Source organism: Nesoenas mayeri (genome assembly GCF_963082525.1).
Source record: "Nesoenas mayeri genome assembly, chromosome: 3".
Lineage (NCBI taxonomy): Eukaryota > Metazoa > Chordata > Aves > Columbiformes > Columbidae > Nesoenas > Nesoenas mayeri.
In genome coordinates, this window is record NC_137544.1 from 26064798 (window position 1) to 26078284 (window position 13487).

At 40.0% G+C, this 13487-nt stretch overlaps 1 protein-coding gene across 1 annotated transcript in view; it reads right to left on the reverse strand.

Moving 5' to 3' along the window:
* The window catches only part of HMGCLL1 (3-hydroxy-3-methylglutaryl-CoA lyase like 1), a gene marked incomplete at both ends in the record, with an annotated part of 82316 nt that extends 69335 nt beyond the window's left edge, over positions 1 to 12981 (reverse strand). Inside the window, one exon of the mRNA XM_080342549.1 lies at positions 12865 to 12981. Coding sequence (XP_080198675.1) covers positions 12865 to 12981 — 117 coding nt within the window. The remainder of the gene's footprint in view (positions 1 to 12864) is intronic.
* Between the last annotated feature and the right edge of the window lie 506 nt (positions 12982 to 13487).

Below are 13487 nucleotides of genomic sequence, written 5' to 3' on the forward strand. Positions count from 1 at the left end.
CAAAGGCAGGGCCTAAAAGATCAAGGAAATCTTTAATTCAAGTACAGCTGGCCCAGCTCTATGTTTTCCATAGCACTCTTCCCAAAAGACACTTATAAAAATGACAGTAGTTTAATGGTTATTTATTTAGCCACTGTTGGCAACTCATCCTTCAGGAAAATTTAAAATTTATAAAGCTCTTTAGAAAAATAACATCTGCAAAGTGTTACCATAATAATTTCCCAATAGTAGGAAAGAAATTATGGTATCTTGAATGCTACACTATTCTTGATGTTATAAAAATGTTCCATTTTCACAATGCAATCAGTCAAATGTAAGCGTATTTAAAGAATATAATTTTCTGCACATTTAAATGATAATAATTAAAGCTAATGAAAATTTTCCTTCTACAAAATTTAGAAAAAAGACAAACATAATGCCTTATTTTTAAAATAAACATTTTAACGACATTATCAGCTTTCATGAGCCTATTAAAAAATACAAACATATAATGATATGTCACAGCTTCTCAAATGGTTGAATTTCCAATTTATTACATTAAATGCTAATGTAATAAGATTTTAACATGTTCTAATCATGCAAACCAGAAAACAGTGGAGTGAGAAAAGCAGAAGAAAATGGACTGTTACTGGAGAAATTATGGAAAAAGCAAAACTTAAATGGGATCATATCACTTCAGACAATTCGAGAAGGCACATGGAAAACGAAGAGGTGACTGGAGACAGCCAACATGGCTTCACTAAGGGCAAATCATGCCTGACAAATTTGGTGGCCTTCTATAATGGGGTAACAGCACTGGTGGATAAGGGAAGAGCAAATGACATCATCTACCTGGACTTGTGCAAAGCATTTTATAATGTCCCACACGACATCCTTGTCTCTAAATTGGAGAGACATGGATTTGACGGATCTACCACTCAGTGGATAAGGAATTGGCTGGATGGTCACACTCACAAAGTTCCAGTCAACAGCTTCATGTCCAAGTAGAGACCAGCGACGAATGGCATTCCTTAGGGATCACTACTGGGACCGGTACTGTTTAACATCTGTGTCAGTGACATGGTCAGCAGGATGAAGTGCACCCTCTGCAAGTTTGCCGATGTCACCAAGCTGTGTGGTGGAGTTGATATGCTGGAGGGAAGGGTTGCCATCCAGAGGGACCTTGACAGGCTGGAGAGGTGGGCCTGTGCAAACCTTATGAAAATCAACAAGGCCAAGTGTATGGGCCTTCTGCACATCGGTTGAAGCGATCCCAAGCACAAACAAAGGATGGGTATAGAATGGATTGAGAACAGCCCTGAATAGGACTTGGGGGTGTTGGTTGACAAGAAGCTCAACATGACTCAGCAACGTGCATTAACAACCCAGAAAGTCAGCTGTGTCCTGGGCTGCATCAAAAGAACCATGACCAGCAGGTCAAGGAAGGTGATTCTCCTCTCACTCTGCAGAGGTGCCACCAGCATCCAGCTCTGGGGCCCCCAACATAAGAAGGACATGGACCTGTTGGAGCAAGTTCAATGGAGGGCCACAAAGATGATCAGCGGGCTGGAGAACCTTTCCTATGGAGACAGGCTGAGAGAGCTGAGGTTGTTCAGCCTGGAGAAGAGACAGCTCTGAGGAGAACTTATAGCAGCCTTCTGGTACCTAAAAGCGGCCTACAGGAAAGCTGGAGAGGGACTTTTTACAATGTCTTGTAATGGCTTGAAACTGAAAGAGGGTAGACTTAAATTAGATATAAGGAAGAAATTCTTCACCATGAAGGATTGTTCTAAACCCTGATGACAGGGAATTATACTTGAGGACTAAATGGCAATCTAGCCATACCACTCACTAAGCTCAAAATGTCCTGGTATATTCTTAATGGCAGGATTGAATTGGACTTTAAAACACCTGAACTTAGGTGTCTACACATTTATGTCTACAGATGTGCTAGGTATCCCAGTACATTCAATTTATATATTCACACACAATGTCTTAAGATTCCCTAAACACCCATGCCTTTTTTGGCAGCTGGAGGCAAGGTAGGATATTATAGGGCATCTTAAAGAGCTTCAGCAATGAAAGATGGTCAGCTGAATCAAGCCGTTTCACAGCATGGTCAGCAATGTCCAAAAGCAGCTGAGTACTGAGGGCACAAGTCAGACAGCTAATTACAGTCACCTAGTGCCTTTGAGATGCATCCCACTTGACTTCCAGATATCATGCCAGAGGCCACAGGTCTCCCATAAATCCTTTTTTATATCTACCAACCCTGTAAGCCATCTCAACTACCTTAGGGCACCTTACATGGCACAAGATAATTGTGCTTAGCTAATTGATTCAAATTCTAATTATAAAAAAAAGAGCAAGGAGACAAGAGACAATTCTCCATCTCTAGTTGATTCCTCTCTGTACAGCCAACAGCCAGCTGGCTTAGGAGCTTAACTTTCTATCTTCTTCATACTATTCAGGCAAAAGTGAGACAAGGCAGGGCCAAGGAACTTGTCTGTCCTCTCCTCTTTCCCCAATAAATTCTTCATGTAAGCTGTTCCGCTTTATATGAAGCCAACATATAGTTTGATTCAAATTATGTTTCCATGCTTTTAAAAATTCAGCTGTGATCAGCTGTAGATTCTGTTAAATCTTTCTCCTAATCCCAGTGTTCCACATGATATACCTTCATCACTTACCTTGCCCTCCCATTTCTCACATACTAACACCTATATTTAATCTCATCTTAAGTACTCGCATTAAAAGTAAACCCTAAAGCCACATACAGTTCCTTTCCAGATGCTGCTGTTGAATTATTTCCCTATGGGTTTCACCTAACATTCCACCAACGTCCTCTGGCGCTTCAGTCCACACATCTTTTGCAGTCAAAGCCTTTAAACTTTTTTTTCCAAGAAACTCATAAACTAACACTTCTATTCCCATACAAAACAGCTAACATCTGTGGACAAAAAAAAACAGCCAAACAAAGAAGAAATGTCTACCCAGCACAGTTTTCTAACCAATGTACCTTTTAGCAGTTTTTGCATGCAATAAATCTGGTTTTGGTTGTGTTTTTTGCTGTTGTTGTTTTTTACCATAAGAGCTGTTGAGAATCACTCTCACAAATACATTTAATCCAAATAACAAATTCAAATTTAATACAGCTGGAGTAACTTGCATTCCTTTACACCAAGCTATACATTAAATCTCCATTTAACAAAGGAATTATCTAAAAATAATCAGCTACAATATTCTGAGAGTTAGTATAATTTCCTTCTTATAACCTGAAGCATCTTTTTCATCTTTTTCAACATTAAAATTTTGTCCCAAACTATTATCAAAATCTGTGTCATCAACTATTATGTCTAACCCAGTAAAAGTCTGAAGTGTCATGAGCTGATTGCTTCCAACTCTAATATTTTAAGATTGAAAAGCAACCCTTAAAACTATCCCCAAAAGCATCTTCCTGAAATGTAAATCATGTGTTTATCAGTCTTCTGATTACTTTGGAGTAAGAGATTGTTTAAAAGACCAGAGAGTAAAAAAAATAAAGTCTCTATCTGATTCCTAATCTCATATCTAATAAACTATTATTCATTACAATTGATGTCACTATCAACATATCACAAAATAAAAACACTTTTACTTCCACTGCACTACTTAGTTTTACCGTGTGTGCACCATTTTGATACTTCTGCCTCAAAAGGTCTGTACAAGTGCACATTAATACAGCAGTAATTAAATATTTCTCTTTTGCTGAAAAGCAAAAATGCTGAATTAATTTTACTGGTATTTAGCACAGTATGAAAGCCTGATTTTGATCATGGAGTTACAGGTCTCATATTACATTCTTTTATCTCAGAAATTCCAGACCAGCCAATAAAGCAACTTTTCTCAGTTTCAATATCCTGATGAGTTTTTCTGTGTGACAGAAGACGGATGGATTAGATAGCCAAGAGATCTTTTTCTTATAAATTTGTGTTTGATGGCTTTTTATTCCCATTCTTAAAATTAACATTTTTCTGTGCAGTTTTTCTGAGGTTCAGTTAATTGATGAGCCTTACTGACCGCATAGTACTCCATTACACTATATGTCAAGGTCTGCATATGCATTACGATGTGCATTGGCACACATTGTAGGGTGGTACACATTCCTCAGCAAATTCACAATACCATACACCATATTTAATACACATATCTCTTTCATACTTCATCTATTTTTTAAAATATATGTTTGGGGGAAAAGAAGAATGCTGAAGAAAATATTTCACCTGTGTTAAATGAATGAAAGAGCTAAACAATAGAAAAGAGTTCAACACAGCCTGAAGTACTAAATAACTACTTTTCTAAAGTCCCCCACAGTTTCTTTAAACATAACTCCTTCCACATTTGACACATCAAAGGATCTCAATAACCTTCAATTCCTAACATTTCAGAGAATCATTACCTTGGTTAAACGCCTCAAATATTTATGTAGTGAAAGAGCACAGCATGACAAGGGCTCATTTCAGCTTTATCTCTGGACTGTACTGGTGCTGAACCAGTTTCCCATTGTGTGATATTCACATAGAAACTGAAATTCAAGCACACACTTTCACAATCACGTGAATCTTCCAACTCAGGTGCTGCAAGAACTGGAGATACCTTTTTGCTCTGAAACATCAGGAGGTCCTGTCATTAAAACTGAGAGAAAATAGGTGTAACTTCATTCTAGGTACCCAGCATTTCACCTTTAAGCCAAGTCTAAGTGAAAAAAAAAAAAACAAACCAACTTGCTAACCAAGCCACTTTACATATGACTGTTACTACTAGTTATTAGTGACTTCATCAGACAGTTCAAAGATACAAAATTTGATTAATTAGGAGCAGTAAATGTTTGCTCTATGAAAACTTCCATGCCTGACTAACTCACAAGCCTTACAGTTGTCTTATAAGGCACTTGTGAGATTTCCTTACCCAAACTAGAAACTAGAGTATCCACAAATTGTAAATAAAATACTTATTAAAACCTGAGACAAAGAATATTGCCATTTATTTCAGTAGGAATTAAATTTGGATCTAGTTAATCTTAGACAAGTCACTTATCTTCGCTCTCAGCCAAGGTAATGAGCAAATTAATTAAGAAGAATGACTGCAAGATGTATGAATTTTAAAATGACGATTTGACACATGGGGTGTCTGAAATTAATCTTTTTCCTTGAGCTGGCAAGACAGGAAATGAACATCACTGTGCCCATATGTAGTCTTTGAAGGAGGTGGAGGTGGGACAAGTCAAAAATGGGATCTCATCAAAAAACAGATGTTGGGTCTGAGTAGAAATTTCCTGTGCGTTTGTTTAATTCCCAAATTTGCAGAGTGAGATCTGTAAAATCCTTTACAGCATTTCCATCTGTATTATAAAGTTCTAGACCACATAATAATCCCAATATAACATAAATCTGCATCAACTAAAAAACTCTTGTTATCTTTCCACTACTCACAATCCAACGGCACAAAAGAACCTAAAGTTAGTGACTCCATTTAGGTCAAACTTACACTTTATTAACTTCTAAAACCCTGTTTAGCACCGTTACCCAAACAAGTACTTAGCCTATTCAGACTTCTTCAACATTTTATCCACCAGTGTTCTTGAGCTCTTATTCTGCCAGCATAAAGACTACTTGGTTGAAAAAAAACAGCATGAGTCTACTGACTGGATCCTCTAAAGGGGAAACTCCTCTTGACTTCAAAGAATATTTTTGAAAGAGCTCAGCATTGAACTCTCTCACTTTGGTTACATTTGGTGGGAGTGTACTTTTGTGTTTTATTTACTAACATTCAGTGTCAGTATGTATAAAATGTCATTTAGCATTTCCAAAGTCATCAAGAAAAGATACAGCATGCTGATATAAACTTAATAGTTTATAATTTAATTCTGAATTACAGTTAAAGGAATACTTTCTACTTCATTCTTCTATTTATTTTATCTTTGGAATAACTTTGTAGCTTTACATCTTATGAACATTAAGAAAATAAACGCTGCTTGTGAGTATGCAACAGAACAAAAAAAGTCCCATTCCTACGGTGTATTCACCAAGAAAAAGATCTACTGTGTTCTGTATTGACAAGGCCTCTATGTGTAGAATAATATGAAGGGCTGGAAATCAGGAACTTCAGAGTCTCTTAGTGATAAATTACTTAGTCTTAAATTACATGAAAGACAACGTAAAATCTAAATACCTTGGAAGCTCAGGATGAAAACACAGAATGAGGTAAGAACAGCAGGTAAAGGAGAGAGACATAAAAAAAAGGATATCAGACCTTGGCCCTATGCAATTAATAAACTTTCTCTATATTGATTTTAATAATTATCTTTAAATAATGTAATCCTTTTAAAAAGTCAAGAAAAAAGAACTCTGCAATATAAACTTGAGGACTTCTATCTTCTTTTTTCTCTATTAAAACCATACTTTATAAGCAATTTTCAGCAGATTAAAAAAAACCCTGAATGTACAGTATGATGCTGACACACCTGAGGGACAAGATGTCATCCAGAGGGACCTGGACAAGCTTGACAAATGGACCCATGCAAACCTCATGAGGTTCAACAAGGCCAAATGCAAGGTTCTGCACATGGTCAGGGTAATCTCCAGTATCAATACAGGCTGGAGGATGAAGGGACTGAGAGCAGCCCCGTGGAGAAGAACTTGAGGGTACTGGTAGATTAAAGATTAGACATGAGCCTACAAGGTGCACTTGCAGCCCAGAAGGCAAATCATATCCTGGGCTACATCAAAAGAAGCGTGTCCAACAGGTTGAGGGAGATGATTCTGCCCCTCTGATCTGCTCTGGTGAGACCCCACCTGCAGTTCTGCATCCAGCTCTGGAACCCTCAGTACAGGAAAGCCATGGACTTGTTGGACAGGGTACAGAGGAGACCACCAAGATGATCAGAGGGCTAGGACACCTCTCCTGTGAGGACAGGCTGAGAGAGCTGGGTTGTTCAGTCTGGAGAAGAGAAGGGTCTAGGGAGACCTTATTGCGGCCTTTCAGTACTTAAAAAGGGCCTATAAGAAAGATGAGGGCAAACTCTTAAGCAGGGCCTGTTGTGATATGACATGGGGTAATGGTTTTAAACTAAAGGAGGGGAGATTCAGGCCAGACATGAAGAAAAAATTTTTTACAATGAGGATGGTAAAACACTGACACAGGTTGCCCAGAGAGGTGGTAGATGCCCCATCCCTGGAAACATTCAAGGCCAGGCTGGACAGGGCTCTAAGCAACCTGATGCAGTTGAAGATGTCCCTGCTCATGGCAGGGGGATTGGACCAGATGAGCTTTGAAGGTCCCTTCAGACCCAAACTATTCTGTGATTCTATGTATTTCTTGAATATTGTAGCTGTCATAATAAACACATTTGCTATACTGTTGATAGCAAATTTTTATAGTACTTAAATAAATTAAATAAAAAATGAAAATAACCTAAATCATTATTTAAGGAGAGCCTGCAAACATGAATTTGTTCCCGGAATATGTAATTACATGGAGATAAAAGAGCATGAAATATAGGAGTTTTCAAATCAGTTGCTCTGAGATGTAGCTAAAAAATTAATATAAAACAGACATGCCTTCTCCTCCCAGGTAGCATAATACCATATACCTCATTTTTTATGCTGTAATTTGAAACAAGAATCAACCATCAAATATAAGAAGTGGTTAAGATGAATACACATAATTGTCATATCGACTGTGGTTTTCATTGTTATTCTGGAGTTACATTAAAAATACATTTGAGATTCTCCTAGCATATGTTTAAATCATTATATTATATTGCAAAGTCTAAACTAGCAAATTAAAACTGCAAAAGTAAGATACTTGTGTAGATCTCTTGATCCCAGGGTGTGAGACAGTGAGGAGATGAGAGGATCTAACGCTATGTGTTTTAGGTCTGGATATTTAGGCACGTAGCATATAAAATATTGCAGCCTAGGCAGTGAAACAGAAGTTAGCTGTCTAAATCAGAGGATTCAAGATTTTTTTCATTATTATACATATTTAGCATGTAGAATTTGTGTTTCTCTCCAGTTATAAAACTGACAATAATGCACACTGTGCTTTCCAATGATAATATACTCAACAATTGTTAATAATTCTAGATATTGCATCCCACGTGACAGCCTAAATCTGTGACAGAAATCCTACAAGATAACATAGCACACATTAGCATCATTTAGATAGATTTATGCCTCCTAGGATCACAGCCAGAGTCAGCAGAGCAAGAGACTAGAGTTTTATTTTTGCTTTGTTTGTAGTAGATGTAGGCAGCCCTCACCAAACCATGTAACTCTTAATATACTCCTAAGATACTATACCTCTTAGTGCACGTAACTAGTGGTACATTAAAACACAACAGTCTAAAACAAAGATGCTTATTACTTAGCCATGTTTAGCCATTGTTGTCTTGTAGAGTAGGATGCACTGATTTGAAGTGGCAGAAGATGAATATTCACACTGAAGCTGAGACTCTGACCTTAATTAATTCTATTTTTCAAAAGTATTGTAAGCCAGACAATGTAATTAAATATGTATTTAAAATTTTCTCTATTTTACATCACTTAAATAGCTAGTCCTCTATTTCTTGTTACATAAACTTTAAAATCTCTTAAGAATCCAATCTTTTTCACTACTATGGAAACCACATCAGAGAATCCTTTTCCTATACCTAAATCATATAGGTTATTCATCCTCATTATTTTGATTAGAAAGGTGTTCAGGAATGTCACCACTTGATACCTAGCTTTTAAATTTCTACTCTGTATTTAATACATAGACATATTTTAAGTGCTTGTTTATGTGTAGTAACATATTCCTTTATTTTAAGCAGTTCTTTCCTTTTCTTCTCTCCCTGCCTGTCCATACCCCAGATCTTAATACTAGATATCAAACAAATCCAAGTCATTTTACATTTCATCTCCATTTTTGTGATCATTCCAGTGGTGCAAGACCTAGCTTGTCCAGCTGGAATTCAATTTCTCGAACATGACTAGCCAAAATTGAACAAGCTTCAGATACAGTCTTTTGCAATGGCACTACATTTCCCTGTTTGACTGGAAATACTTGATCTGATATATTTGAGGACTTGATTATTTTAACAGCTGTACTGTATTGGCAGCTCATAGTCCTCCTATGATTTGTGAGTATTCCAAGGTTCTTCTCTTTTTCTATTGCTTCTAACTGATAATGTCACAGTTTCTAGTTTGGGTTATTAGTCTCAAGGTACCTAATCATTCCATATCCTTGAATTTCATCCCAGTCTACTACACCACTTCTTTAGCCATTCAGCTCTTCCCTGCTCTGTCCTTAGCATATTCCTGATGCATTAACACTCCCTTTTAACTTACATGAGAACAGAGCATTAAGTCTGTAGGATGAGACCAACATCAGTTGCTCTCAGACCATTTCACCCTCCAGCCAGAAGGTTCCTGCGAAGCTAGAGGACAATCATCAGCAGTGGACGAACAACCAGCCTCCCTCGCTGTTGCTCAGCCTGAGCTTTTTACAAAACAGAACATAAAGTACATTACAAACTCCAGTCAAGTGCTATGAGTCACCATCAGCTGCAAACTTAATCACTGCAGAAATCTCCCTAACATTGCAACATCTACTGCCATCTCCTTTCCAGGTAGATCCTATTATGTTTCTGATATAAATACATGTCCTTAGCAATTTCTCATGTACCTATAGCTCCTATTTAATAAAATTAATCAGACCTTTAATATTAAACTCACCAGACCTGTTAATAAAAACTGTATACACTGAGGTAATGCTAAGAGAATGAATCAGAATGAGGATCCACAAAATCACAGAATGTTAGGGATTGGAAGGGACCTCGAAAGATCACCTAGTCCAATCCCCCTGCCAGAGCAGGAACATCCCCTTGTATGAAACATATAAGACAGTACTTCTGAAGCAAACAAAATTAAGAAATTAAGAAAATGGAATAAAATTAAGATACTGCAACAGTAATGCAGAGTCCCATTGACTACTCAGGTGTTCAATAGTTTTTTTACATAATATAGACTAGTCTAAATAAGAGTGAAGCAGATATTAGTAAATTCTACTACGAAATAGCAGAAAATTATATTTACTTTCTGTCTAGCCATTAGCACAATTAATTTTTGCTTTTTACCTCTCCTTTTCAATAAATTTGCTCCTCAAGCAACCTTATGTTATAAACTCAAATGCAGTTGTAAACATGCTACAAAATTGTTGGCTAAATGAAAGAGGAAAATTAAGGGGAAATAAAGACTACCACATCCCACTACTCACTTAAGGACCTATCATTTCGCCTCTAATACAGCTTCAAGTGGTTAAATCTGGACCTTTACAAATAAATCAGCACAGCATATAATCAAATTTTTATATATTTGAGACTTTTGTACACAAAATTGAATTATTTTAGTATTACAAGAGCCTCAGTAGCAACACTCTAATAACACCTACCTCTTACTGTGTGTTTAAAGAAGAATACTGAAAAACTCCTGAAAAGATTTCAGCAAGAAAATCAATATCTTATTTTCCTCAGCCATGAAAGCACTAAATTATTTCTGGAAAACTGTTCCTTCACCTTAAACCCCTTCCCCCCTTCTTTATTTCTCGGTGTACCCAAATAAATGTGATTACTGTGGTGTTCCCATAACTGACTTGCATACCTTAGTCAAAACAAACAAAAAAAACCCACTTTTAATAATCACCACTCAAGCTACTATTGTTTCTAGATCCCAGGAAGAGGAACATGTTTTTCCTTGAACAGGATTCCTACAGAATACACTCAAGCATAAGGAAAACCTTTATGAGTTGTTTAAGTAACCACATCAGAATAATGGAAATCTGAAGAGATTCATGTAAGTAAAGGAAATTATTAAAAAAATCTCTGCCAGTGCAGAAACAAATGTTAAAACATTAACAGTGACCAATTCTGTACTTATTCATGTCAATGGGCTCAGTAGACTGTGCAGCTTACAATCACATCAGTGTGCACAGGGAGGATAAGCAGCAAATTCTCATGTTTGCTGTTTAATGAGGAAGACATCTTTCTGTATTCTTGGAGGAAGAAAAGTGCTGATGAAAATGAATGAAGAGTACCGCAAAAATGAAGCAAAAGTTACAGGCATTCATTACAATAAGGAAACCCTTATTTTTTGATCTATGATTTCCTGGCAATATATTATAGTATTTGACTTCACACCATTATTGTTGCAAAAGCCCTTGAACCTTGCAGATGCCTTGTCTGACAGGGGACAGGGACTGACACAATCAAGTGGAATATCAAGGTATTTCAAAGGAATTTTTGAAAAATATTCACATCTTTTGAAAGAAAATGACACACCAAAATGTAGCAAGAGCACATGGAGAGGATTATAGTGCTTTGCTTCATGGCTAATACATAAAAGTCCTTTTATTCTAATTCATTTATTTTTACAGTAAGAAAACATTTTTCCACTATTAAGCAAACAACTATTTTCTTTCCCAAAATTCAGTATTGGATAGACCCTATTTTCAGGGAATTGTGATAGCTGGAAGTTGTATAGAGCTCACCTCTACAAAGCTCTGTGCTCTCAACAGTATTACTTTGGGTATTCCATATATGTAGGTTTTGAAATATCAAGCTCAGATCATCTGAAGCAAAATTAAAATGCTGCCAGCTCTCATGGCACTCAGAACATTGTATTTTTCACAATCTGCCCAGCCCTGAAGCTACAGTGCTACCTAATAATTAAATTTCACTTTCAGATGGTGAAAAAAATGGATGATGTACCCCTGGTATATCTGAAAGATGTAGAAAACAGAAGACAGGTGCAATGAACAACAAGTACATTTTTTTAAGACATGATTTTTAAATCAGTTTCGTTCTAGGCTTGGCTCATGTTTTTTAATTGTTGAAGCACCAATTGATTCCTGGAGTTTGACTTGGAATGAATGTCAGTTGAGACACAATATGGCCTAACAATAAGTGTGTGCTTATAGTAAAGGTAATGTCATGCTCAGAATTATTTCCTTCTTTGAGTATTGACATCTTCCTCCAATGTCCTTCCAGATGAATGCAGCCTCTCCCTAAAAAGTAGACTTCACTTTCCTTCAATTATTTCCTTCCAAAGCCAGGATTAGCCCAGTCATGGCCTACGGTCTTCATCTGGCCACCTGCCCACCTACCTCCTCATCTAAGGTCCTCTCCAACTCTCCACTATCTCCAGCCACTCTCCAGACCTGTTGGTAGCTGGCATATGGGAGGGTGAGCAATCACCCTTCCCTCCTCCCTCCCTGAGGGTCTCAGTGGCAGTCGGAGCACCCCAGGCCTGACATGAGCACAGCTGCTCCTGAAGAGCTGAGGGCTCTCCTTCCGCACCCTCAGGGCTCTAATGACCTTCCACCCGACAGCGGATGGGCTCACCACACTCCAGCGTGAGAAACACAAACTCTGGGGTGCAAGTGCAATACTTTGGCTTCGCCAAAATATGTGTCACCCTACAATGTTATGTCTTTTCGCATAGTGGATTATAAAAGGTGAGGGAGACATAGATGAGTGGTTTTCTTTAACACTGCCTCGTCCCTGCTCCAGCGGCACTGGAGATGCACACCTGTGTGCACTACCAGTCAGAGAGTTCATTAATAAAACTAGCCGCCTTCTCAGATACTGCCCACGGAACGCCAAGCGGTGTGTGGGGATAAGAGCCCGTCACCCTCGGCGGCGAGCCGGGCGCAGGCAGGGGGCAGCAGGGAGGCGGGGGAAGTGCGTGAGGGGTGGGGGGCGGCGGCGGGGTCCCCCAGGCCCGACGGGCCCAGGCCTCCCCCTGGCGGCGGCCGCGCCTCGCAGGCCCGGGGCCATCCCAACCCGTCACCCCCGCCCGGCGATACCTGCCCGGGGTGCGGAGCCGCAGGCGGCGGCACGGCTGGGTCCCCGATCCACAGCTGCTCCTTGAGGAGGTGCTGGTAGCTGAGGCAGTGCTTCAGCGCCGACGGCACCGTGCCCATGGCGCGGCGGCGGGGCGCTCTCCCGGCAGCCAGCCGCAAGGTCGCCGCAGCCTCCCGGCCCGCGGGGCCCCGCGCCCGCCGCAGCCACTGGCTGCAGCCCAGCCCCGAGCAGCGCCTGCGATTGGCGGAGCTGCGGAGCCCGGCGTGCCGGCTTCCCACATCCCCGCCCGCGGCTGCTGCGGCAACCGCCGACACAGCCCGCCGGCCCGACAAGGGCCTCCAGCCGCCGCCGCTCCTCACGTCCCGCTCCTCACCTTCCTGGGCGCTCAGGGCTCCCGCAGAGGAGCCCCGGCAGTGGCTGCCCACTGTGGTGCGGGCTTGGCCAGCGCCACCGCAGCCCGTCACCGCGGGCGGCGGGAGAGACCCCTGAGGAGTCTCGGGGATCCGGCGGGCCCGCAGCTCGGGGTGGGGGCGCAAGCATGGGGCGGCCAGCTCTCCAGCCCTCCTGGCACTCGCGCACCCGGAGGAAATGGGGCCCAGCATGGGCTTTCAGTACTTTTGGCAGG